Source organism: Gracilinanus agilis, chromosome 3 (genome assembly GCF_016433145.1).
Source record: "Gracilinanus agilis isolate LMUSP501 chromosome 3, AgileGrace, whole genome shotgun sequence".
Lineage (NCBI taxonomy): Eukaryota > Metazoa > Chordata > Mammalia > Didelphimorphia > Didelphidae > Gracilinanus > Gracilinanus agilis.
In genome coordinates this window covers 27,745,036-27,769,682 of record NC_058132.1, presented here as the reverse complement: position 1 = coordinate 27,769,682, position 24,647 = coordinate 27,745,036, and the positions used below count along the sequence as shown (strand labels likewise).

At 53.2% G+C, this 24,647-nt stretch overlaps 5 protein-coding genes across 7 annotated transcripts in view; 3 read left to right on the top strand and 2 right to left on the bottom strand.

Moving 5' to 3' along the window:
• Nucleotides 1-880: 880 nt before the first annotated feature.
• Nucleotides 881-6,964, bottom strand: MRPS12 (mitochondrial ribosomal protein S12). 2 transcript variants are annotated; one of them, XM_044667415.1, is made up of 3 exons: nt 6,769-6,964; nt 6,404-6,480; nt 881-2,154 (listed from the first exon to the last, which is right to left on the bottom strand). In XM_044667415.1, exons 2-3 carry the CDS (start codon nt 6,450-6,452, stop codon nt 1,769-1,771), a joined length of 435 nt encoding a protein of 144 aa, XP_044523350.1. In that variant the 5' UTR covers nt 6,453-6,480; nt 6,769-6,964; the 3' UTR covers nt 881-1,768. The 2 variants fall into 2 exon arrangements, with proteins under 2 accessions (XP_044523350.1, XP_044523349.1); XM_044667414.1 differs by lacking the exon at nt 6,769-6,964 and having other exon boundaries at nt 6,404-6,611.
• Nucleotides 6,965-7,036: 72 nt separating this feature from the next.
• Nucleotides 7,037-18,495, top strand: SARS2 (seryl-tRNA synthetase 2, mitochondrial). The gene is made up of 16 exons (XM_044667403.1): nt 7,037-7,336; nt 9,451-9,546; nt 14,305-14,334; nt 14,522-14,662; nt 14,757-14,811; nt 15,108-15,171; nt 15,496-15,601; nt 16,062-16,109; nt 16,388-16,496; nt 16,628-16,673; nt 16,861-16,948; nt 17,123-17,232; nt 17,537-17,630; nt 17,733-17,825; nt 18,029-18,094; nt 18,182-18,495. The coding sequence occupies exons 1-16, from the start codon at nt 7,052-7,054 to the stop codon at nt 18,314-18,316; spliced, it is 1,566 nt and encodes a 521-aa protein (XP_044523338.1). The 5' UTR covers nt 7,037-7,051; the 3' UTR covers nt 18,317-18,495.
• Nucleotides 18,496-18,715: 220 nt separating this feature from the next.
• Nucleotides 18,716-20,961, top strand: CCER2 (coiled-coil glutamate rich protein 2). 2 transcript variants are annotated; one of them, XM_044667416.1, is made up of 6 exons: nt 18,717-18,904; nt 19,025-19,053; nt 19,224-19,311; nt 19,397-19,447; nt 19,576-19,694; nt 20,645-20,961. In XM_044667416.1, the coding sequence occupies exons 1-6, from the start codon at nt 18,856-18,858 to the stop codon at nt 20,723-20,725; spliced, it is 417 nt and encodes a 138-aa protein (XP_044523351.1). In that variant the 5' UTR covers nt 18,717-18,855; the 3' UTR covers nt 20,726-20,961. The 2 variants fall into 2 exon arrangements, with proteins under 2 accessions (XP_044523352.1, XP_044523351.1); XM_044667417.1 differs by lacking the exon at nt 19,397-19,447 and having other exon boundaries at nt 18,716-18,904.
• NFKBIB (NFKB inhibitor beta) lies at nt 20,962-23,657 on the bottom strand. Its single transcript, XM_044667412.1, has 6 exons — nt 23,366-23,657; nt 22,858-22,963; nt 22,437-22,683; nt 21,912-22,000; nt 21,300-21,548; nt 20,962-21,175 (listed from the first exon to the last, which is right to left on the bottom strand). Exons 1-6 carry the CDS (start codon nt 23,566-23,568, stop codon nt 21,134-21,136), a joined length of 936 nt encoding a protein of 311 aa, XP_044523347.1. The 5' UTR covers nt 23,569-23,657; the 3' UTR covers nt 20,962-21,133.
• A 403-nt stretch (nt 23,658-24,060) lies between these two features.
• SIRT2 (sirtuin 2) overlaps nt 24,061-24,647 on the top strand; it is a 15,566-nt gene continuing 14,979 nt past the window's right edge. The window contains exon 1 of the mRNA XM_044667405.1: nt 24,061-24,146. Coding sequence (XP_044523340.1) covers nt 24,131-24,146 — 16 coding nt within the window. The 5' untranslated portion in view covers nt 24,061-24,130. The remainder of the gene's footprint in view (nt 24,147-24,647) is intronic.

The following is a 24,647-nucleotide window of genomic DNA, read 5'->3' as shown; positions in this document are numbered from 1 at the left end:
GAGTAGGGGGTATAGGACTTTGGCACTATTTGGAGAAGGATCTGAGGGAAGACAGAGCAGGGGCAAAGGCCTGAACTAGGGCAGAGGCTGCATGGATGGAGTGGGGGAAGGAAGGATCACAAAAATGTTTTGGGGAAACAAGATGGCACCTGGGGGAATCAAAGGTGGTGGGAAGGTGGTGACTGCAGGTGGCTAAAAGGATGATGCCAATAGTAATAAGGAAGTTTAAGGGGAAAGATAACATTTAATGAGATGCACTGTTGATTCAAATCTTTCCCAGTGGACTGTGTAAATGGAATTGGCTCACCCTCACTCATTCTTTACTCTAGCCACCAGGAATAATGTCACCCCACCCAACTTAGAATTAAGTGGGGAGGGGGAGGTCTGTGACCCACACGTGATAGTAACAAATCAAAAACAAGGGACTGCCCTTTGGGCAGTCCAAAACAGGGTTGAGGCTACCATTTGTCCATGTGAAACTGGAGGTGGCCACAGGAAGTGACGAAAGCAGCTATCTTTTAAATATGATGGTAACTTCCTGTGGAGGCAGTTGGTGCTTTGAACTTGGTGTGGAAGGATCTCTGGTGAGACCTCTGACTGCTTCCCTTTGAATTGTCATGTGGGTAAGTTAGGCTGACTCTCTTTCTCTTCCCTTGGCCTTTCTGGAGGCTTTAGCCTCAAGGAGGCCTCTTAGAGGAGGCCTTGTGGCTAGAAGCCTTGTTTAATTAACCTCTATACCCCTCTGCTGGGGCTTCTGCATCCCTACCTGGTTTGGGACTCTGGTCCGGGCCAGAGTTTCTCTCTCTCAATTTCACTACCTTCAACCTTCCTAATTGTAAATAAACCACCATAAAAGTCATCCTGACTTGGGTCTCTTTTATTTCGAAATCAAGTTAATCAATTTCTGGCGACCAAACCTTAAATATCTAGTCCAACCTTAATAATTCCCATTTTCCGCTCTTATATGACCATCCTGTTGGGACCAGACCTGCCCCAGATATCAGCTGATGGGAGGGTGGGGGAGGGAAGCACACATGCCAGTGCAGATGGGGCAGCCTTGTGGGGGTAGATGATAAACCGATAAGGGGGATGGAACAGGACCTGCCTCCACTCTTGCACTGGCTAATCCTACACCCTTTGGGGTCATGCCACAGCAGGTCCTCCTCATGCTCAGGCTACTTTGATAACCATTGGCCCAAAAGATGTGGCCTTTCAGGGCTCATCCCTCCTAGACATAGCAGAAGCCTGGCTAATCTCCTCCGGTTCATATTTTAAGACCCAGGTTAAATCTTTGGCCAACTCCCAACTTTTCCAGCCCAAGCCCTCTTTTGGCCTTGGGCAGCCTCAGAAACCCAGTCTCCCCACACTGTGGCTTGTGGGGAGCCCAGGCTGCCAGCAGTCTTTGCCACCCTCCAAGGTTTATGTCCCATTTAACGGACTCTTACTTCCCTGGATGGGGCAGGACTCCCTAAGCTGGGCTTATTGCTTCCCTCTTTTATGAGGCAGCATGTCCCGGTGCCCTGTGAAGGCCAACTGGAAACCCTACCCAGCCTTCTTTATTTGGGTCTCGGGGTTTTCTACCTATAAAATGGGGGCAATACCTGCCTAACCTATCTCAGGACAACTGGGAGGCTCAGGTGGCTGAGAGGGCTTTGGAAACTAGAAGAAACTACAGACATAATGGGTCATTTATGGTAGTTCTTATTCACCCATTTGTACCCCAACACCTCCCGCCATGTCTATATACATTTGTCCCATTCCATCCCCATCACTTCTTCTTCTGTACGTGACTGCAGTCATGCTTGCCGCGCACCACTTTGAGCTTGATGCCGGGCAGGTCCTGGGTTCGGCCTCCCTCCACCAAGACCACGTTGTGCTCCTGGAGGTTGTGGCCCTCGCCGGGGATGAAGCAGATGGCCTCCTGGCCAGTGCTCAGGCGCACGCGGCAGCACTTGCGGTTGGCAGAGTTGGGCTTCTTGGGCTTCCGGATCATCGTCTTTAGCACCACAGCCTTGAGCTGGGGACACCTGTTCATGGGGCTGGGGCCCGCTTCGGGCCATTTGGGGCGGCCACGGCGGTGCATCTGGTTGAGTGTGGCCATAGGACAGCGTTGCTGGCTGACCGGCTGCTGCACCTTCATTGCCAGGCAGAGAGCTGATTTGGGGGGAAGGAGAGAGGTTGGAGTGGAGCCCCAGAGCTCCCCAGGCCTCCAAGACCTTCTCAAATGCCCCAGGCACATGTCCCCACTTTATTTGTTCCCTGCTCTCTCCCAGGACCTAACCCTGCTGGTGCCTACTTCTTCACTCCTCCCACCTGCATGGCTCAAATGTGTTGTAACTGCCAGATTCTGCTTCCAAGGGGAGACTATGAAGTCAGGTTGTTTCCCTTGTCCCCAGGAGGTATGGTGGGCCTAGATGGGGAGGGTCTGTTACATATATTCCTCCACCCCCAGGTTTCATCTCTTTTAAACTTCTGCCCTTAGGATACAGAACTAACCCCCCGTGGGCCAGAAGGGGACCTTGGAGGTCCCCGAGTGCAAACCCCTCATTTCATTTTTTATTAGGAGCTGAATCAACAAAGCCAGACACCCCAACAGAGAACAAAAGAGAGGCTTATATAGGGAATCTATGGACTCCCACTACATAGAGTGGGTATGAATTAACGTAGACCAGGCAGAGCTGGCAACCATGATGACAGAAAGGACAAGAAGGACTGAGTGAGCTCGGCTCTGAAAGTCAGAGGATGAAGCCCTCCTCCTTCAAGGGCTCTGGGAACACAGATGTTCTTGCCAATCTCTCGTTCTCCTATGTGGCCAATACATTATTTGGTTTTGCTTTGCTTAAACTGACTTGTTTTGCAGGAGGGCATCCCCTAGGGAGGGAGAGGGAAAGGTCAGGGGAAAGTGATGGAAGGAGGGAGGGAGAGGAGGAAAAAACAACCCAACAGACAAAAATACAGAAAAAAAGGTTCCTAAGGGAACACACACGGCACTTTTGTTCCTGCGGTGTCAAATGTCCCAGGTACTTTGAAAAAATGAATGAACACAATCCCAGGTGTAGTTTACAAACCGAGTCATTGAGGCTCAAGGGTGGACAGGTAAGGAAGGGAAAAACCCAGAGTATAGCACATGCTAGGCTTGCTCAGCTTGGAATTTTGAGTTAGAGGACAGGGGTTCAAATCCTACTACTAATGGTGTCCTTAGACAAGTCATCTAACCTGTTTTTTCCTCTGTAAAATGAAGGGGTGAGAAAAGACACATTGTGAGGCTCCTGGCTCTATATCTGGGATCCAATAACCTGCTCTGACTAGCCAAAATTGCTCATTGTCCCAGTCATCTATGTCCAGCCCTCCTTACCCACTCTTCACTTCTTCCCTTGGACAAACAGCCAGCACCAGTTTACTTCTCTGCCCTTTCCATGCCAGCTTAGATAGGATCGGAATCTTTTGGCTAAATGATGATTCCCCCTCCTCTGTTCAAGGCTAAATTGGATTAGTAGCTTGGCATTCAAGGCCCAACATACTTTTTCCCCTCATGGGCCAAAGTTACCCTTGCCACTCTCAGCTTTCTGCCAGGCTGGGCTCCTACTCATTTTCTAGCTTCCAGTTTTTGTAAATCTTTCTTTAAACCAAGAATATATTCCTCTCAACACCCACCTCATTTGGGGGATACCCTTCCTCCACTATTGACTCAAAGATTGGAGATCCTACCATTGCTAAGAGTGGGGATTACTTCCTTTTTTGTATTCATATCCCTAGTACCCAGCACAATGCCACAGTTAGAGTTTAATAAATACTTAAAGACTGACTCAATGCCAAACTCAGGTGTTTGTCATCCATGACTCTGCCTTATAGGCAAAAGGTCATGCCATAGGCATAAAGTATTAGGCCCTGAGTCAGGAAGACCTGAGTTCAAATGCAACTTCAAATTTTTACTAGTTATGTGACTCTGGGCAAGCGGCTTAACCTTAATTTCTTCAACCACAAAATTTATGTCACGTGACCTAGACTGGACCTTTTCCACTGATGAGCAATTTTCTTTTACCTCTTATCAACTCTCCCACTCTCCATAGTGGCTCTTTCAAGCCTTTTCATCCCTCCTCAAACCTCCCAGGGCACCCTTTGCCCCTCATCCTCTACACTGAGAAACTGAGAACTTTTACAGAAAAATTCGAGGTCATTCACACAGAGATCCCTTTTCTCCCCCTCTTTAGCTCCTATCACTCAGGTACTTTCTGCCAATCTCTCCTCCTTCACCTATCTCACAGAATGAAGTGGCCTCACCACTCACCAAATGATCTCACTTCATTCCCATCTCCTCACACTGCCCCCTTTGTCATTCCCACTCATTCATTTTCAATCTCTCTCCGGGCTCATTCCCTCCTGCCTATAAACACTCCTACGTCTCCCCTATCCTGAAAAAACCCTGACTTGACCCTTCCATCCCTGTTTTACTGTCCTATTTCTCTCCTGCCCTTTGTAGCTAAACTCCTGGAAGAAGTCAAAGCATACCGACAATAAGTTCCTTCACTTTCCTCTCAAATCTCCTTATAATCTGACTTCTGATTTTACCATTCCACTGACTTGGCTCTCTTCAAATTTACCAGTGATGTCTTCATTGCCCAACCTAATGACCTTTTTCTCGATCCTCATTTTCCTAGATCTCTCCACAGTCTCTGACACTATCAATCACTCTCCTCTCAAAACTTTTTCCCCCTATGTTTTCAGAACACCTCTCTCTTACCTTCCCAACTGCTCCTTCTGTATCCTTTGCAGGACCCTCCTTCAGATCATACCATCTGACCATAGTTGTTCCTTAGGATTCTGTCTTGGGCCTTCTTCTCTCTATATACTATCTCGTTTGGTGATCTCATCAGCTCCCATGGATTTAATGACCATTTGTCTCTTTACTGATGATTATCAAGCCTACCTATCCCACCCTAAGTCTGCTGGTCTGCAATCTCACATCTTCAACTGACTTTCAGACATCTCCAACTGGATGTCCAGTAAATATCTTAAACTCAGTATGTCCCAAAACTGACCTCATTATCTTTCCCTCAAGTCCTTCCCATCTTCCCTATTACTTAGAAGACAATAGCCTCCTCCAAGGCTCTCAGGCTCCCTCTTGGACTCCTCACTCTCTCTCAACCCTAACTGCCCCACCCCCCACCCCCCATATCAAAGCTGTAGCCAAGGTCTGTCAAGATTTTACCCCTGCAATGTTTTCTGAAAATGCTTCCTTCTCTCCTCTAACAATGCCTCCACCCTGGTGCAGACCCTAGGTTACTTTGCACCTGGGCTACTGAAGTAGCTGCTGGTCAGGCTGCTTCCCCACTCCCAATACATCCTGCATTCAGCCACTAAAAAGATTTTCCTAAAGTGCAGATCCAACCATACCACTCCCCTCCTTGATAACCTCCAGGGACTACCTATCACTACAAAACATTTTGGTTGGCATTCAAAGCCTTAGCCCCCTCCCATCTTTCCAGTGTGATCTTACCTCCCCTGGCTGTTTCATGAACAAGACACTCCATTTCAAGATTCTGTGCATTTTCTCTGGTTGTCTCCCATGCCTGGAAGGCTCTCCTTCCACTGATTACTGATCTCTCTGCCTTCTATTAAGTCCCAACTAAAACCTCACCATTTACAATCTACAAGAAGCCTTCTCTACCCCCTCTTAATTCCAGTGCTTTCCCTCTTTAAAATTTTCCTATTTATCCTATATAGAGCTTGCTTTGTATATTAATTATGTTGTCTCCCCCATTCGATTGTAAGCCCCTTGAGGGCAGGAACTATCTTTTGCCTCTTTTGGTATCCCTATTGGTTAGCACAGTGCCTGGCACATATTAGGTGCTAATTATCAATTATTTGATAATAACAGCACATATACGGTAGGGGTATTGTAAATATCAGATCAGATAATGCTTGAAAAAGCTTAGCCCAGTGCTTGGCACATAGTAGAGAGCCTATAAACTAGGATTATTCTTTTCCAGGCGCTATCTCTGTCCTTTTCTTACAATCCATATTAAAGTTAAATGTGCCTACTCAAACTATGCTTTTGAACAAACGCTGGGGAAAAGATAACTAGATTTAGAGACAAGAGCTACAGTGCCACCTAGGTGTAAGTGGGTAGGTTCCTCATTGCTTCTTTAAGAATTTGGGGCTATTGTGTCGTTTTTCAGTTGTGTTCGACTCTTCTGGACCCCATGTGAAGCTCTTTTGGCAGAAATATTGAGGCCAACAGGGTAAAGCAACTAGCCCAGGATCAGCCAAGTAGCAAGTGTCTAAGGCCAGATTTAAACAAAGGAAGAGGAGGGTGGCGTTACGGGATCCAGTAGTCTACTCCTCTCACCATCCCCCAACGAGCAGCTTCATGATCCCCCCGCGCTCCCCTACAAATGCTTACTCTGGCTCAGAGAAGAGTTCAAACGGCGAAGGAGGTTGGGACACGCCATGCAGATGTCGGTGTTCCGGATGCAGAAACTATGGAGAGAGAATGACCTGGGCTAGGGGAACAAGGGGGATCTCTCTTTCCCTTGACCCTTTCCCAACCCAGGAAGTCAGGCCTGCAGCGCGGGGCTGCTCCTAGGAAGTCCCGCCCTCAAGGTGAAACTGACCAGTACCGCCCCTCCCCTACTCAGGAAGTCGGGGCTTCAGTCCAGCCTGACCCAGCTTGCTTTACATAAAGCAGCCAGGCTTTATATAATCCCCAAGGTTATGAAGCTCGATATCTAACGGAGCCCGGCTGCCTCCGAAGCTGCTGGCTCTCACCTTTTGGAGGAACCGAAAGACGAGTATTCTTCCGGGTCGTCTTGGTCTTCCGGGTTCCCATTGGTTACTTTTACTTTACTAATAGAGGAGACAGGTAGCTAGCCTGTCTATCTTCTTAAGGCTCACCCCATTGGGCGTGCTCAGGCGCCGTCTCCACAGCGTCTCGCCGGGCGCTTTTTTGTAGTCGTCCTGGCCTTTGATTGGCTAAGGCAGGCGAATCGTTGCGTTTCGATTGGCCGTGGCCCCAGAAGGCAATTCCATGTGACCCCCCCCCCCAATCTACATGGCGGCGTCCATAGCGCGGCGATGGCCTGGATGGCTGCCCTGTCCTTTCCGAAGTGCTTGCCGCCCATCCCGGGAGACGTCAAAGCTGGGCAGGGGGAGAACCCTCAGTAGCTCCAGCGGGGTCCCAAGCCGCACCCGGAACCTTCTCTACGACCATGTGCGGGAGGGCTACAGCGCGCGCCCTCAGCTGGACATGGAGAGACTGTGCACGCACCCGGAAGAAGCGGCGCGCGCCTTGGAGCACCGCAAGGGGGAGCTGAGACCCGCCGACCTGCCGGAGATTGTGAGGGCGCACGCGCCATTTAGCCGTCCGCGGGTGGGGCGGGTCCAGGCCAGGCGAAGGGTGGGGAAATAGGAGGCGTGACTTGCATATATTTGGAAGGAAGGAGCAGAGCTAGTTTGCTGGTTGACCCCGCTTTAAGTAAACTCGCTATATGGAGACCACTGGAGTCATCCATCTTTTTTTCTTCTATTTTTTTTTAACCTTATCTTCTGAATTAGAAACGATACTGGGTATTGGTTCCAAGGCAAAAGAGCAGTAAAGGGCTAGGCTCTGGGGGGAACGTAACTGGCCCAAGAAAGGTCCCACAGCTGGGAAGTTGAATCCCGGACTTCTTGTCTCCAGGTCTGGCTCTCTATCCACTGAGCCACCTACCTGCCCCAGGGCTACATCTCATTTCAAGAAGACAATTATCGATGAAACATTGACTGTGCAGGTCCTGGGCTGGGCCCCAGGACTTCCAATTGGAATGGGCTTCACAGATCATTTTTCCATTTTTTAAAATGTTGATGCTGTTGCCCAGTTTTCTGTACCCCTACACCCGTGTCCCCGTGCAACAAAGACATACAGGATGGCAGAAGGGACCTCCAGTTTGACAGCAGCCCGTTCGGAGTCCTCATCCAGCCCCTGGCCTCTAATGAGCCTCACCTATTGTTGTGAGAGCAACATTGTTATGAGCAGGCATAATGATGGAGCATGGACCTAGAGTCAGGAAGATACTGGCTTGTGTGAAGCTCAGGTCGCCAATAATAATCCATGGAATTTATATAGGACTGGGATTTGAAAAACATCTTGTCCATCTTAGCCTCAAGAAAGCCCTACAGGGGAACTCCTTGATTTATAAATGAAGAAACTGAGGTAGAAGGGTACTCAGTGACTTGCCCAGGGGCTACACAGCTAGGAAGCATCTTAGGCAGGAACTGAACTCGGGTCTTTTTGACTCCAAGCCTGGAGCTCTATCCTCTGTGTCCTATCTGGCTGCCTCCAATCCAAGCAACTCTAAGAATGTAAATTAGATCAGTAGCTGATTTGTGTCCATGGAGGGAGTTTCCACTAATGGAATCACAGATTTGGGGCTATAAATAAAGACTTGTATGAGTACTTATAGATAGATTCACAGAGGAACCATCTCCTTAAAAGTCCCTTCCTAACAGCAGCCCTTTGAGGCAGGTAATGCAGACTGACAAGTGGGGAAGTGGATAGAGTACCCAGCCTGGAGTCAGGAAGACCTGGGTTTCATATTTGACCTCAGCCATTTACTAGCTGTGTGACCCTGGGCAAGTCACTTACCAGTCAGCCACTTAACCTTTATCTGCCTCAGTTTCCTTATCTGTCAAATGGGAATAATCATAGCATTTACCTGAGAGCTGGTTTCGAGGATCAAAGGAGGTGATAACTGTGAAGTGCTTAGCACTGTGCCATAGTAAGTGTCATTATTGTTACTCTCATTTTACAAATGAGAAATTGGAGGCTCCTGGGAAGTTTGTGACTTGATAACAGGGTTAGGGACTGGCCCTGTTTCACTGATGTAGCCCTAAACATAACAAACGTAATAATAACAACCCTCTGATTCATGGATGATAGGAATTCCCAAATTAGGAAACTCCCTCTTCCAGTGCATGTTGGCACCTTCTCCATAATTTGTAAACTCAGAATTCTCTGGAGCATCAAGAGATCCAATGACTTATACAAGGTCACACAGCCAGAATGTGTCTGAGGTGGGACTTGAACCTCTCCCCTGTGCTGCCTCCAGACCCCAGGACTCCCTTCCAAACCCCTCATTTTTCAGATTAGCAAATCAAGCCTAAGAGTGAGACAAGGACATTGAGCAAAGGCACACGTCTCACCCTAAGCCTTGGGAGAAATGCTTCTTTTGTGTGGGGCTGTGACTATTCCCCCTAGACACAGATCAGGTGCCCAGCCTGTCGAGAAGACCATGGGGTGGGGATGGGTGCCAAGCTGACCCCTTTTTTCCTCCTCCAGTCGCACAGGGTTGCTCTTTGACCACCAAAGCTGGTGTTAGGGAGAGAGTAAGCAGGTGCCATAGAGGCCTCTCCTGACCCAGACCCTTTACCTCTCTTTCTCCTCCTAACCCTCTCCTCCTTTATCTCCCCTAGATTTCTACATGGAAATCCCTAGGAAGAGTTAGGGAAGAGATCCAGGCCCTGGAGGAGGAGAAGGCAAATGTGGCCCAGCAGATAAAAGCCCTCTTGGTGAGTGACAGCAGGCCCTCTCTACCTCTTGCCTTGACTTCCATCTATCCATTCATTCATTCATCAGATACATATTAGTGTCTAATACAGTTGACCCTCACTATATCGCAGTTCACTTATCACAGCTTCATTGTATCACAGATTTTTAAAAAATGTGTATATCTAATTCTGTATCACGGAGTTTTCACCATATTGCTGCGGGATTTTGTGGATGAATACCGTACTGTACACAATGGAAATGCAGTATGCCACTACCACTTGGGCAAGTTTGCCAGCATTGGCTGATGCAATGAAAGGCGACCAACCACATCACTGTGTTCTGTTTCCCAGGGGCTGATTGGCGCAGTGACTGTAGGTTAATAAGAGTATGGAAAAGGTTTATAGGAGAGTGGGAAGGGTTTATAAAGCCATAGAATATATATAAAAAATAAAATAAATATAACACCACTACTTCACGGATTTTCACCCATTATGGGGGTCCCACAATAGGTGAGGGATCACTGTATCCTTAACCCGGGGAGACACAGGAAATTCAGATAAAGCTCCGTTACTGCCCCCCTGACATTCCTAAGAAAACAGCATAATATAGATTCCTACAATATATCGTATCACAGGATAGAAAGTCATTGGTGAGCTGTCCTCAAAGCCAGGGAGCCTTTCAAGGCTCAGCTTCTACTCCTGCTGGCTGTGTGACCGTAAGCAAGTCATTTAACCAATGGTATTGGTATCTGCAGGCATTGGTAGAAAAGAGCCAGAAGCTCTTAATACCAGTGAAATCACTGATCTGTTTCTTTTTTAAAAAACATAAATTTGGGGGCAACTATGTGGTTCAGTGGATTGAGAGTCAGGCCCAGAGATGGGATGTCCTGGGTTCAAATCTGGCCCTAGACACTTCCCAGCTGTGTGACCCTGGGCAGGTCACTTAACCCCCCCATGGCCTAGCCCTTACCACTTTTCTGCCTTAGAAGCAATACTCAGTATTGATTCTAAGACAGAAGGTAAGGGTTTAGAAAAAAAACGAAAATACAAATTTATGTAAAGGATCTTATAAACCTTCAAGCATCATGGGAAAATAATTGGGGTGGGGGGGAAGGTAATGGAGAGAAAGCAGAGGCCTCATTGCAGGAAAACCAGTGCACTGACAGCCTAGCTGGGATGTGAGGAGCCATCCAGAACCAAGGCCCCAAAGTCACCTATGAGTGTACGTACTCTATTACCCAGGGACTTGGCTTCTTACTGGGCAAACTCCCAAAGAGAACAAAGAAGAAGGAAAAAAGACCCCTGTGGGCAAGACTTAATTTTTTTAAAAGCCCTTACTTTCTGCCTTAGAGGAAATACCATGTGTTGATTCCAAGGCAGAAAAACAGCAAGGGCTGGGCAATGGGAGTTATGTGACTTGTCCAGGATCACACAGCCAGAAAATGAGCTACCCAGCTGCCTCTGGCAAAACTCTTTACAGCAGCTCTTTGTAGAGCCGAAGAATAGGAAACCAAAGGTCAGTCACCCTGGTGGGGAGGGGGGAAGTGTCTAAATAAATTCTGGTATGAGAACGTGAGGGAATGTTATTGGCACCCTAAGGAATAACAGAGGAATTTCTGAGGAATCTGGAAAGCTGGAACTGACATAGAGTCAAGTCAGCAGCATTAGGAGAACAATGACAAGGTCACAATATTATGGAAGAACAACTTGAAAAAGGATTCTGATCAGCTCTGTGATGAACCCCTAATCCAAGAGAATGGATGGAGGCAGCTTGACCTGAAGTCAGCAAGCCCCAAGTCCAAATTCTGACTCATGTGCTTAGTAGCTGGGTAGCCCATTGAATCTCTGTCTGCCTCAGTTTCCACATCTGAAAATAGGGTTAATAATAGCTCCTCTCCTACCAGTGAGAGGATGGACTGAAAACACAGAGGGAGGCAGACATTCGTGGGCATGGCCTTTGTGGAAGTGCACCTCAGTCTTGATAGAGGGATTTTTTCAGGGTTGGGTTTTTTTTTTTTTAATTTGCTCATTTTGGGAAGGGAATAGGTTGTGGAAAGGGTAGATTAATGAGAAACAACAAAAAGGAGCGGAGACCTTGGAATTAGGAAGATGTGAGTTCAAGTCCTACTTTTGATATTTCCTGGTTGAGGGACACTGGGCAAGTCCCTTAAAACTCTTCATGTTTCAGGCAACTCTTCTAAGTTGCAGAGGCATTTTGTTAAAGGGCCTTACCTAGAGCAATAGGATGGATGCTCCAGGCCCTGCCACCATCTCCTAATGACAAATGCGTTAAAGAGATGGAGATACAGATGGAATACTGGGTGGATGTCATCCTTTATCTGGTAGAGGTGGTCCAAGGGGATCTCGTGGAGGCTGTTGCTTCAGGCCCTCTCATTTTACAGATGAGGAGACCAAGCCCCATGGAGGTAATGACTTCCCCAAGGTTATGTAGGGGAAAAGCTCCAGAGGTGGGATTTGAACTTCCAACTCCACCTACCCACTGGACTCCTTCCTTTGGAGTTGTGCCATATATCTCTGTCTCTATCTCTCCCTCCTTCCCTCCCTCCCGCTCTTGGTCTCTCCCCCCATATCTCTCTCTTTTTCTTTTCTCTCTTTGCTGTAACTCCTCCCATCTTTCTCTTTCTCTCCTTCCCTCTGTAGAGATTAAAATTAATATTCAATAACTAAGATATTATATTTAATAAAGTTTTATTAATAACAAAACTAACAAAAGAGACCTAATTAAAAGGTTACTAACCGGCTGACTCCCAGGAGCAAAAGAGAAAGAGGGAGGAGTTACAGCAAACTATATACAAACGTGGAGGCACAGGAGAGATTAAAGGGAATTTTGGGAAAACTAAGGGACTTTTGGGGAATGAAGTCCAAGGTTCAAAATCTCCATTTATACACCTCCCTCCTCTCTGTCTCTATCTCTCTCCCTCTCTCTCTGTCTCTCCCTTTCTCTGTCTCTCCCTTCTCTCTTGTCTCTCTCTCTCTCTCTCTCTTTCTCTCCTTCCCTCCCTCCTCTCTGTCTCTGTCTTTGTCTGTCTGTCTGTCTGTCTGTCTCTCTCTCTTTCCCTCCCTCTCTCTTTCTCTCTCTTCCCTCCCTCCCTCTCTTGGTCTCTCCCCTATCTCTCTCTCTCTTCCCCATCTCTTTCTCTCCTTCCCTCCCTCCTCCCTGTCTCTGTCTTTGTCTTTGTCTCTGTCTTTCTCTGTCTTTGTCTCTCGCTGTCTCTCTTTCCCTCCCTCTCTCTTTCTCTCTCTTCTGTCCCTCCCTCTCTTGATCTTTTCCCTATCTCTCTCTCTCTCTCTCTCTCTCTCTCTCTCTCTCTCTGTCTCTCTCTGTCTCTCTGTCTCTGTCTCTCTCCCTCTCTCTTCCCCGTCTTTTTCTCTCCTTCCCTCCCTCCTCTCTGTCTCTTTCTCTCTATCTCTGTCCGTCTCTCTCTTTCCCTCTCTTGTTCCTCCCATCACATCTTGCTGAATAACAGATGCAAACTTTGTGGCATCCAGAAGCCAGGGAAAGAGCCCTTCTTACAAAATAGTACTAGAGGGTCAGTGAGTTAACAAGAATCTGTTCAGCACCACATGCCCAAGGTTCTAGTCTTTGCTGAATATACCCCGGATGCCTGTGGCTCCCAGAAGCTGTAGCCTGCACTGTGGCCTCGGCCCTGTAAAACTGTCTGGGCAGAGGGGCTAAACCAGGCTGTCCTGTCGTTGAGTTGGGAGAGTGTCTACCTCAGGCATGTGAAGATTTCCTCTGACAGAATGGATGGATGACAGCCATTTGTTCCAGCTGCTGTGACGGTGGCTGAAGCAGACAGAGTGGAGCCTCAGAGTTTGGTCACACGTGGAAGGCGCCAAGGTCTTCCTGGGCCATCACCAGTCATCCAGACCTTCGTCCTCCCACTAGACTCTGGTGGAAGAGAGAACGAGGCTGACGACTTTCTGTAACCGCCTCACATCAGTCCAGTTTGTGTTCAAGTCAGAAGACAGCAGTGAGGTCACTTTGGTCCTCTTCAAGTATGAAAAACAACCACCAACCATTGATTAAGACCTAAACACCAGGCATTCAGTGAAAGGCACCAGAGCACCCCAGGTCTCATCCCTGAGGCTCAGGACACCTCCATAGCAGACTGGGGCTCTCTGTAATCTCTGCCAAATGACTTCATCCCGGTAGCTCACTTTCCCATAACCCAGAAAGGTGCTGGTCGCCTGTTAGAAAATGTTAAGCATCTACTGTGTGCCGGGCACTGTGCTATGTGCCAGACCAGTAGCGCTGCTCTAGGAGGAGGAGAGGCCTGCACTCGGGTCTTCATACCAGCACCCACTTTGTCCCTCAGAGACCCGGAGCATTTCCTGGGGCTCTGATGGGAACGGATGGACTTGTCCAGGGTCACTGAGTCAGTTTGGGTCAGAGGCAGGATTTGAACCCAGGTCCTGGCTGAAACTGGTTCTCCCTCCTTTGACTGCCAGTAATATCAGTGCTTTAACCCGGTGAGTCTCAAGGAGGGATATCCACTCGGCTAGAGCTCCACTGCTGCTAACTCTAAGGGCTGGGACAAGCCAAGGGCCTGGCTCCCTTTGGGTCTCAGAGCTGGAGCTGGAGCTGAGGAAGCTGAGCCCTGGCAAGGCGAGGTAACCCACTTCAGCACAGATGGCAGGTAGAAAGACTCTGGCTGAAGCCAGGTCCTGGGGCCCCGGGGCAGTACCCTTACCACCAGTCACACAACAGTGATTCCTTGTAAGCCAGAGGCCCCAGGACTATAATTCTCTCCCCAGGTCAACCAGGACAAGGATTTGCTCCAACAGGTATTGAGTTGGGGGGATCTTGGCAGGGTTGGAGAGGGGAAAGGGAGTGGGGATGATTCTAGGCCCGTGTTCAATTTGTCAGGGGTCTGGTGGGCACAGCACCCCCTAGCTCCAGAGCACAAGATCCTGGGGGGGTGCCCAGGTGGATCTCCCCTCCCCCATGTCCAGCCTCCATTCCCTGCTGCAGGATCCCACATATCAGGCCATTCGGGCCCAAGGAAAGTCAATCCGGACGCGTTTGACTGCCCTTTATGCCAACAAGGCCTGTCTGGAAGAGCTTTTCTACACTCGGGCACTTCGACTCCCCAACCAAACACACCCCGATGTGGTGAGTGGGGGGTCTTGGGTAGGGGAGGAGCCTGGGCCCAGAGTTGCCCCCTCACCCAGTCCTCAACAACCACCTCTTTCTCTCTGTTGTCCAGCCTGTTGGGGATGAGAGCCAAGCCCGGGTACTGGAGGTGGTTGGAGAGAAGCCAAGTAAGCTGGACTCAAGGGGAGCCACCCTCCCTCTCCGTCTCCCTCTCCTCCCTTGGCCTTCCCTGTGGGACCCGGAGATCAGGCCATCTTTATGTGTCTGGTTTCTCTCCCTCTCTCTGGCCTGCTCAAAGCTGTCTTTGTTTCTCTTTTCTCCTGTGTCCTTGTCTCTCTTTGTCTCTCTTCTGCCTGGCCTTGTTTTTCTGTCTCTGCCTCTGTCCTGCTCTGTCTCCTATTATGAATATTTCAGACTGGCTACGTCTCACGTGGTGAAACGGTGTCTTTCCATCCCCATACAGCCTTTACCTTCCACCCCCGGGGCCACCTGGAGATTGGGGAGAAGCTGGATGTCATCCGGCAGAAGTGAGCAACCGCCAACCCCCAGCACCCCCTTATCCCTGACAGCTGGCATCCAGGGCCTGCCCCCAAGCAGGGGATGGTTCCATTCAGCCTGTCCTGGCCCCCGGCTTGTCATGAATATTTTATTCCTGGCCTGTCTAACACCTGCCCCTTGCTCCCGTTTTCCTTTGTTTCCCTGGCTTTGCTCCCCCTCCCCAGCGGTGCCCCATGCTGAGCCAGGACAGATCTTCCGCTGTCCCCACACCAGGGCACCAGGGAAGGCCTCTTCTGGGCCAGGTGCCTGCTTCAGCCACACCTCAGGCCTGTCTCTTTGTAACCCCTCACTAGGCGTCTGTCTCACGTGTCTGGCCAGCGATCCTACTACCTTCGAGGACCCGGAGCCTTGCTACAGCACGGTCTGGTCAGCTTTACCCTCCGCAAGCTCGTCCAAAGGGTAGGAAGGCACCAGGAGCACCTGAGTCTTAGGGATAGGAAGGCAGAAACCCCTGAGTGCTGGTGATAGGAGACAGGAGCGCCCCAGGACTGCTCTCAGAGGGGACTGAGGTACAGGGGTCCCAGGCGTGGAGAAGGCCAGGGGGGCCAGGATTCTGAGGGTGGAGGAAACAGGAAGCGCGTGTCTTCGGGAAGAAGGATCCAGAGATGCCTAGGTCTGGGATGGGAATGAGCTATTTGGATTCTCAGGGAAGAAGGGGCCAGGACATCTGGGTCCCTTCCAGCTTTGTCAAGGATGCTTGGATGTTCGCAGCCGATCATTCCTCGGCCTCATCTGTCCATCAGCACACCTAAGATGGGGGGGACGTTGGGAGCAATGATGGGAGGCAGGGGAAGGGCCCAAGGGCTGGTTCTTACTACATTCTGGTGTCCTCCTGACCTCCCCTTCTCTGTACCCCCAGGGCTTCACAGCCATGACAGTCCCAGACATGCTCAGAGGAGCTGTATTTGTGAGTGCCTCTCCCTTCCCTGCGCTCTGGGCATTTGGGCCTGGCTTTATGTGGTGATGGAGGGAAGGATGGAGTTTGGCATATGAATGGGGATTTGAGCCTTAAACTTTGGGAGCCCCCCCAGACCATGGTTGCAGGGTGGGCCTACCCTAAAGGTGGGACTGATAGTAGGTGGGCCACCCTGGAAGCTCAGGTAGATGAGACTTCCTGGAAGGCTCTGCAGGCCAAAGAATGGAGGGGAGCGATTCCCTGCCCATTGTCTCCTCCTGTCCCCTCAGGAGGGCTGTGGGATGAGCCCCAATGCCAGTCCCTCTCAGATTTACAACATTGATCCTTCCCGATTTGAGGACCTCAACCTGGCAGGGACGGCAGAGGTGGGGATTGCAGGTGAGGGCTTACGGGGATGGGCTGGAGAGGGAGGTCAGTTATCTCCTTCTCTGAGGTGGGCCTTGGGGGAGAGAGGACAGCCCCGCTGAGCCGGGCTCTTCTCCTCCCCTGTGTGTGCCCCCACCCCACAGGATACTTCATGGATCATGCAGTGTCTTGGAAGGACCTGCCCATCAGGTGACATCCTTCACCCTGCACACCGCCCCTTCCTGCAATGGGCTCGGGCCCGTCCTGTCCCTTAGGTCCTGGCCAATGCTCCTTCCCAGGGTCCTCACCTCCCATAAGCCCTCTCTTTGCCTCTCCTAAGCCATCCTGCCAGGAGCTCTGGCCTTGGCACCCTGACACCCATCCCCTTTCCCTGCAGGGTAGTCTGTTCCAGCACCTGCTATCGGGCAGAGACACACACAGGGAAGGAGCCCTGGGGACTCTTCAGAGTCCATCACTTCAGCAAGGTCAGCCTCACTCCCAGGACTGACCGGTGATTTCCTCTGTTCTAGGACAGTCCTTTGTCCATCCATTGTCCTCCTTGGCCAAACCAGGGACTCCCACCCCCTGCTTCTCCCAGACTGGGACCCAGCATTGACCCTGGGTGACAGACTCGTGTCTCCTGGTCTGCTTGTGCCCAGGTTGAGATGTTCGGGCTGACGTGTTCAGGAACGGAACATAGCTCAGGGCTGCTGGAGGAGTTTGTGTCCTTGCAGAAGGAGATCCTGACAGAGCTGGGCCTGCACTTCCGGTCAGCAGCAGGGCCTGCTACCTTCCAGGGGGGAAAGGGAGTGGGGCTGAGCAGCAGGCCTGAGGGGCTTCCTGGCCAGGCCCCAGAATGGAGCGCACTTTAGTCTGCTTGGAACCCCGTGTTTGCTAAGAACAGTCTGGGTGCCCTGGGCAAGTTACCTGGCTCCTCCGTGCCTCAGCTTCCCTGCCCCTAAGGCAGATGTCTGTGTCATGCCCAAATGCCTGTTTCCCTCTCTGTAAGGGATTGGCCTGGATGGGGGGATCCCTTCCATCCCTGACATTCCAAAATTCTGACTGGCCTGCAGGGTCTTGGACATGCCCACCCAGGAGCTTGGCCGCCCTGCCTACCGCAAGTTTGACATCGAGGCCTGGATGCCAGGTCGAGGCTGCTTTGGGGAGGTGAGCCCAGTGGGCTGGACCAGGCCCCCCAAGCTTGTGGGGTGGGATGGGGAGCCCCAGGGACATGTCTAGGCCTCCCACTGCCCTGCCATTTCTTTTCAGGTCACCAGTGCCTCTAACTGCACAGATTTTCAAAGCAGGCGGCTTCATATAATGTATGAGACAAAGGACGGGGACTTGGAGCACGCGCATACGGTGAGGGGAGGCCCCCAACCCTTCTTGAGACACCCTTTCAGGCCCTCCCGGGCTCTGGGCTTTTTCCAAGGACAAGGCCCACCCTCCCTTCCCCAGTTCCCTGAGCCCCCTGACAAAGGCCGCTGGCCTCCCCTGGCCCCCACCCCTGGCCCTCAGTCAGATTGGGGGGGGCGGTCACTGTACCGGGGTCCTCCCTCCCCCAGGTCAATGGGACTGGCTGTGCGGTACCTCGGGTCCTCATCGCCCTCCTGGAAAGCAACCAGCAGAAGGTAGGAGGGGGCAGAGCCCTGAGCAAGAAGATGGGGGGACTGGGTAGGAGGTCTGGCTGGGGGCCCTCATCATACTCTGTCCTGCAGGATGGCTCCGTTCTGGTGCCCGAAGTCCTCCAGCCCTACGTGGGCACTGACCGGATCTCTGCCCCCAAACACACCCCCCTCAGATACATTGGGCCCAACCAGCCCCGGGCCTCCTGGCCCTGCCACCCCGAATGAGGCCGAGTCATCCAGGGGGCACCGACGAGGGCTGCTGCTGAAGTTGGTTGTCGGAGGAGGCCCACCTCGCCATGCTGGGCTCCCTTGGTAGAACGCCGCCGGCGGCTCGGCGGGTGGGGGGTGGCAGATGCCAGGCTGCGCCGCCTCCTTTTGGCACAATAAACTCCAGTGTGGCCACACCTGTGTCTGTGTCTGGTTCTGTTGGGTAAGGGGGGGGTCAGGCCTCCCGGCGGACTCCCTGGAGGCAGAGTGAGCCGAATTGATTTGGGTGGCAGGGCTCCCTTTTAGTCCCTTGTAAATGATTAAGCTCAGGCCTGCCGTGTGCCAGCTGCTGTCCTTCCACCTGCACCCCCGGCTTGCTGGAAGGGGGCGGGGGGGAAGAGACAAGCTGTCACTGACGTCACTTCCTCCACCCACCCCAGCAGTCAGAAGTATAAGGCGGCAGAGCCGCCTGCTGCCTTTGCCCAGCACCCCAAGCTCGGGCCCACCCTATGGAGCACTGAGGAGCAGCAAGCCAGGAGTCCCTGAGCGGCCCCACCATGCCTCGGCCTGGCCTCATGCCCCTGCTGCTGCTGCTGCTGGGACTGGGTGAGCTGGGAGGGGGGAAGAGTGGGAGCCACAGCGGGGGTGAGGGAGTGGAATCAGGACCCCAGACAGCACCAGGGCCCCAGGGGCTCCTGACAGGCTCTCCCTGCTTCTCTCCCACAGCTGGAGCTGCGCCACTCTCCAAGCAGGAGGTGAGAGGGGGCAGGCCCCCAAATCCATTCTCGTTCTTCTCAGCCGACCCCCCTCCTTTCCTCTGCTCCCCAGCTCCTCCCAGATCTCCCCCTGCGCAGCCCCTTCCTCTGGCGTGTCAGGTCTTTTCCCTAAACACTCTCTCCAGTTCTCGTCCTCCTGCCCCTCCTAGGTCACCCGATGCCTGGAAGAGGCCCTCAAAGACAAGTTAGCCCAGGAGGGCCCTCGGGAAGGGCCATGCATGCAGCTCTTCCAAGAAGGTAGGCAGGCGGAGGCCTGAACTCCTGCTAAGCTAGCCCCCCCCCATCCCCTCAGGCCCCCTAACACGGCCATTCCTGCCCCTAGATGAAAGCCTCACAACCCTGCTCCGGACACTGGAGGAGCTTGGGCACCAAGGTAGGACCTGGGCTCCTGGCTCCTCCCTGGGCGAAGGGTTCCCTTGGGGGGCTGGCCCAGGAGGGAGGGAAGGGGAAGGAACACATCACTGGGATGCCTGAACCTCTTCCATTCCCTTTCTCACTCAGAGATCTCCAAGCACCACCTGGGTCCTGAGATCGAGACAGAGAGAGAGGAGCAAGAGGATTTCAGGAAGAAAAAGAGGGGCCCAGAGGCACCTGAGGGGGAGAGGAGGTTGGGCCAGGAGGTGAGGGAGGAGGAGGAGGAGGAAAGAGAGGAGGTGAAGGCCAAGGAAAAGTCAGAGATCAAGGAACAGGTCTTGGGTGAGGTCCAGCTTCAAGAGGAGGAAGAGAAGAGGGGACCAGCTGAGGCCTGGCTCTCCCAAGAATCCTTTGATGACCTCCGGAAGCGCAGACTGGAGGACACCCGTGGCTCTAAGGAAGGGAAAACAGGGGCCTGGGGCTTACGGAAGAGGGTGGCAGAGAAGGCCAGTGATGAGGAGACAGCCCAGTTTGAGGAGGAAGAGAAGGGGGTGAGGGTGTCAGGTGGGGGCCACAGCTTGTGGCAGGGGGCTGGTCCCACCCCCAGACACCACCACCACCAGCCCCATCCTGAGCAGAAGTCAGAAGAGGAGGAAGAGGAGGAAGAGGCAGAGAAGAAGGTGAGCCTGGAAGGCTTACAGACTGAAGGGCACTACGGAGCCCACAGAGGATGGAGGGGAATCAGGAAGACCCGGGTGCAAGTCCTACCTCTTGATCAACCAGTAAACATTTATTAAGTGCCCTCTGTGTGCCAGACACTGCCAAGAGCCGGGCATACAAACAGAGGCAAAGACAGCACCTGCCCCCAAGGAGCTCACAATCTAATGGGGGGACTGACGACACCCACAAACAAGCATAGAGGGCGGGCTCCAGACAGGCCAGATAAATAGGAGAGAACTAACAAGGAAGGCCCCGGCAGTCCCTTCACCTCTGGGCTCTTAGGTGAAGAAGAGGTGCCCCTGCCTGGCAGAGAGCCTTCCCTCGCCTAGAGATGCCCCACGTTAAGTCTAGCCCCTACCTCGGGCCTCAGACTATCTGCTGGGGCTGCTACAGCTTCCATCACTCGAAGCCACAATGGCTTCATCTTGGGAGGGAGGGAGAGGGGGATGCAGGGATAGGGAGACCTCCTCCCACCCCTGCCTTCTTCCTCCTTCAGGAACAACATGAGCTGGAGCGCCTGGAGCAGATGGGGGAGGAGCTGAAGAGGGCAGCTGAGGCGCTGGGCAGGAGGGGCTGAGGAGCAAGTGGCCCTGGTGCCACCTTCAGACCACCCCCCCCCCCTCCTGACATCTGGCCATGGTCTGGTTCCTGCCATTCTTGCTCACACCCAGGAGCCCCTCCTCAGGTGGTGGGGAGAGAGGGCAAGAGAAGGTCACCATAAAAATGGACTTGTGGGAGGGAGGGGGCCGGGGACTTTGCCCCCCATCCTGTTACCCCCTCCCCCCAAGGTGAATAAAGCACAGATAAAAAGCACAGCCTTCCTCCCGGCTGGTCTGTTTCTGGAGCCCAACCCAGATTTCTGGCCACTCCAGTCAGAGGAACCAGGGTTTTATTGAAGTTAAGGCTTTTCTACAAAAAAGAAAGAAAATGAGTCTGGCCAGAGACCTGGCAGGTGGGAAGAGGGAGGAGGAAGGTGGCGTCAGTCTCAGCTCCGGCTCCCGTGGATCACGATGTCATCATACTCATCCTGGAGGACAGAGGGGTCATCACTGGGTCCTGTTTCACCTCAGGCTGCACCTCCCACCCCCATTACCCAAGTCTCTCACCACCTGAATTCCCAAGGGCCCCGGTGCCCGGCCAGGGTCACTCACCCCTTCATCACTGTCGCTACCCCGGGGGCTATAGTCGTCTTCATCTTCAGACTCGGGCTCTGGGGCTCCATGAGCCCGCAGGAGACGGGCAAGGAGTGGGTCTGGCCGAAGCGTGGCACTCCCCAGCGGGGTCCGGCCTCCATACATTCGAGCCTTGGGATCTGCACCCCCATCCAAGAGCAGTTCCAGGACCTCTGCTGCCTCTGCCTCCACAGCCAGGTGGAGGGGACTCCGCCCACATGTGGGTTCCTGATTGGGGTTGGAGGGATGGGAGAAAGGGACCGAGGTATCAGGAGACAGGGATTCTTCCTCCCAGGGTCCACATCTTACCCTTGCTGGAGCCCCAGAATCCACCCCTCCCCCTGATCTCTCCTTGCTTCCCTTCCCTGATCACTTCTGCTGATAGGAGGCTGGCACTGTCCGTTCTCTCTGTCTGAGGGGAATCTTGCTTGTCCCAGAGGCCCTTCTGCCCAGTGTGGGTTGTTCCTGTATCACAGCTACGCAGTAATCCTCCCTCATTGAGACTCCCCCAGGCTAGGGTGATGGATGGAGAAAGTGCCTCAGGGAACAGAAATAAGGAAGGAGAGAGGAGGTCCTGAGTGGTTTCCTTACTGGTTTGTTGAGATCAGCCCCTGCTTCCCGGAGAAGCTGAACCATCTCCATGTCCTTGTAGATCACAGCCAGGTGGAGTGGTGTGTGGCCTGGGGGATTATTTTAGAGAAAGAAAGGCAGGAGGACTTAGGAGGCACCTACAGAATTCATTTAGAGAGTACTTAAGGCTAACAAGGATACTCAAAGGAAATGAGCAGTTTTGTGGGGATTTGGACCTGAGTTCAAATCTCACCTCAGACATTTATTAGCTCTATGACTCAGGGGAAGTCACTTGCCCAAGTCACATTTGACTCCTCTGTAAAATGGAGATGATAACAGCATCTATCTCCCTGGGCTTGTGTGGTTGTGAGAATAAAATGGGAAACTATTTGTAAAGTGCTAAGCACAGAGCCTAGTGCATAGCAACTGCTACATAAAGACTAAGTAGTGCTACTATTTGTACTGTATTGTTTGGAAGACACCTCAGTCCCTTCAGGGACCAGGTGAGTCTGTGTGTCTGGGAAAAAACTCCAGCTGGGACCATACCCTGGTAGTTGGTGCACTCCAGCTGTTCCAGTCTCTCATGCTCATCTTCCTCTTCATCTTCCCCATCAGTGGTCTGGCCCTCAGGGGGCCCCAAAAGGGCCCGGGCACAGGCATGAGCCCCAGCCCGGCAGGCCAGGTGCAGGGGCGTGTGTCCCCCTCTCTCGGCCACACAGAGCCCAGCACCAGCAGCCCGGAGTTTCTGAGTTAAGGCAGCTTGGCCAAGGATGGCTGCTATGTGCAGAGCTGTCTGTGGATGGAGGAACACAAGTTCAGTGTTCCTTCAGTAAGGAAGGGGTCAGTTCTGGGGGTAGGTGCAGTGGAGGAGAGGCTGTGCTTAGGGGCCATGGCCAGGAGGGGTCTCCTCCCCAACCCAGTCCCATCTCCTCTATCTGCCCCCACCACAGTCTGGGAAGGACCTCACCTGGCCCAGGTCATTCTGAAGGTCCAGGTATTCCGTCCCTGCTGTGAAATGCAGCAGGAAGTCGAGGAAGGCCTCATGCTGGTGAATCACTGCCAAGTGCAAGGCCCTGTAGGCAGTGGGGGGGAGGGGTCAGGGGGCACCTTCTAGGCCAGAGCCTGTCTGGAGGCAGCAGGGCTGAGGGAGTTTGGGGGATCGATCCAGCTCCATAAAGGAGTCATTGTTCAAAGGGAAAAGCGGGGTCAGGTGTCAGAGACCAGGAGGGTTGGGGAGGAGCACGACCTCAAAGCTGGATAGGACTTCGTAGGGTAGCTAGTCCAGTCTATGACCCCAGTGCTGGCCTCCACCCGGTGCCCCTGCCTGAAGAACCCCAGGGTAGGGGCCCACCTGGGGGGAATTTAAGACAGCAGCTCCCTACTCCTTCTTCCCTGGGAATGGTCGAGTCTAGGGGACAGGGTCAGAGGGCGAGGAGCCCCAGGCAAGGGGCAGGTGGCAGCAGCCGGTCCCTTACGTGTCCCCGTCCTCCGTCACATAGCCGAACACCTCCGGCGCCCAGCTCGCCAGTTCCTCGTCTTCGTTCTCGTCCGCCCCGGCTTTGGCGTCCTCCCCCGAGGCCCCGAGCCCATCGGGCCCCAGAGACCCGAGGCCACTGTCGCACCATTCATCCGCGAACTCGCCGTCGACGGACTTCACGGGCCCCCCTGGGGCCGCCATGGCCTACGCAGAGCCCTCCGTTCCAGGGCCCCGCCAACCCATCTAGAATCGCCACAGCCGCCGCCACCGCCGGCCCGGGGATTCCGGGGACGCGGGGAATTCCCCAACACCCCAAATCGCTCTGTGAGCCAACCAATCGGGAAGAGCCGCGCCGCCCCTTCCCAAAACTGTTGCCAATCAGAGCACGCAACATTCATGTGTAGGCCCCGCCCCTCGCGCCACATTGTCCAATAGAGAAGTCGCGTTTGGTCGGCTCGGCCTGCGTCTCCGCCTCCAGGCTCTCTTTACCACGATGGCTTCCGGTGCTAGGCACGCCGGGACTCGTGGTTTCTCTGCCCACACTGGATCATGCCACCTCCCACTCGGCGGAATGTCGGCGCGGGGCATTGTGGGATTCCCGCAATGGCCGCATGCTCTTCTGGGAATTGTAGTCCATCGTCCGTCATCCCCGCCCCCGCCCCCGCCCGCGTCCAGCGCCGTCACGGGACGGAGAGATCGGTGACAGCCCCGAGGGCCCCCGCCCGCCCCCCACGCAGCTGAGCCCTTCCCCGGGCCCGGGCCCATGGCCGAGGCGGACCGTGAGTCGGGGCCCTGGAGGGCTAGCGGGCCGGGCATGGGGACCAGGCCTCCAGGGTGAACAGCTCCGGGAATCCGCCACCTCAGAAAGCGGCGCGTGGGGCCCCGATCTCAGAAGGGGGTGGGAGAGGGACTGGGGGAGGGGGTTCCCTGGGCCTCCTGGTGTGCGCAGGGCTGGCTACTAAAGCTAGTCGGGGGCTAAGGTAGGGAGTCCTAGGGAGAACCTAATTCTTGGGGTGTCCAAAGGAGAGGGGCCTAGATTTGGGGGGGCAGGAGGCAGGTGCTTGTGTTACTAAGGGGCGGGTGGTGGAGTGGTTCTGGTTGCTAAGGACCGTGATCCCCGGGCGGCCGGGTACCTGGTTGCTAAGGGCCCTCTGGTTGTTAAGTGCCTTGTGCACCCACTGTTCCGGTGGCTGGTTGGGGTCCCCCCCACCCCGCTTCTCGCCCCTGTGCTAACAGTCTCCCCTCCCCCCTCCAATGTAACCCTGTCTCCCCACCCCCCC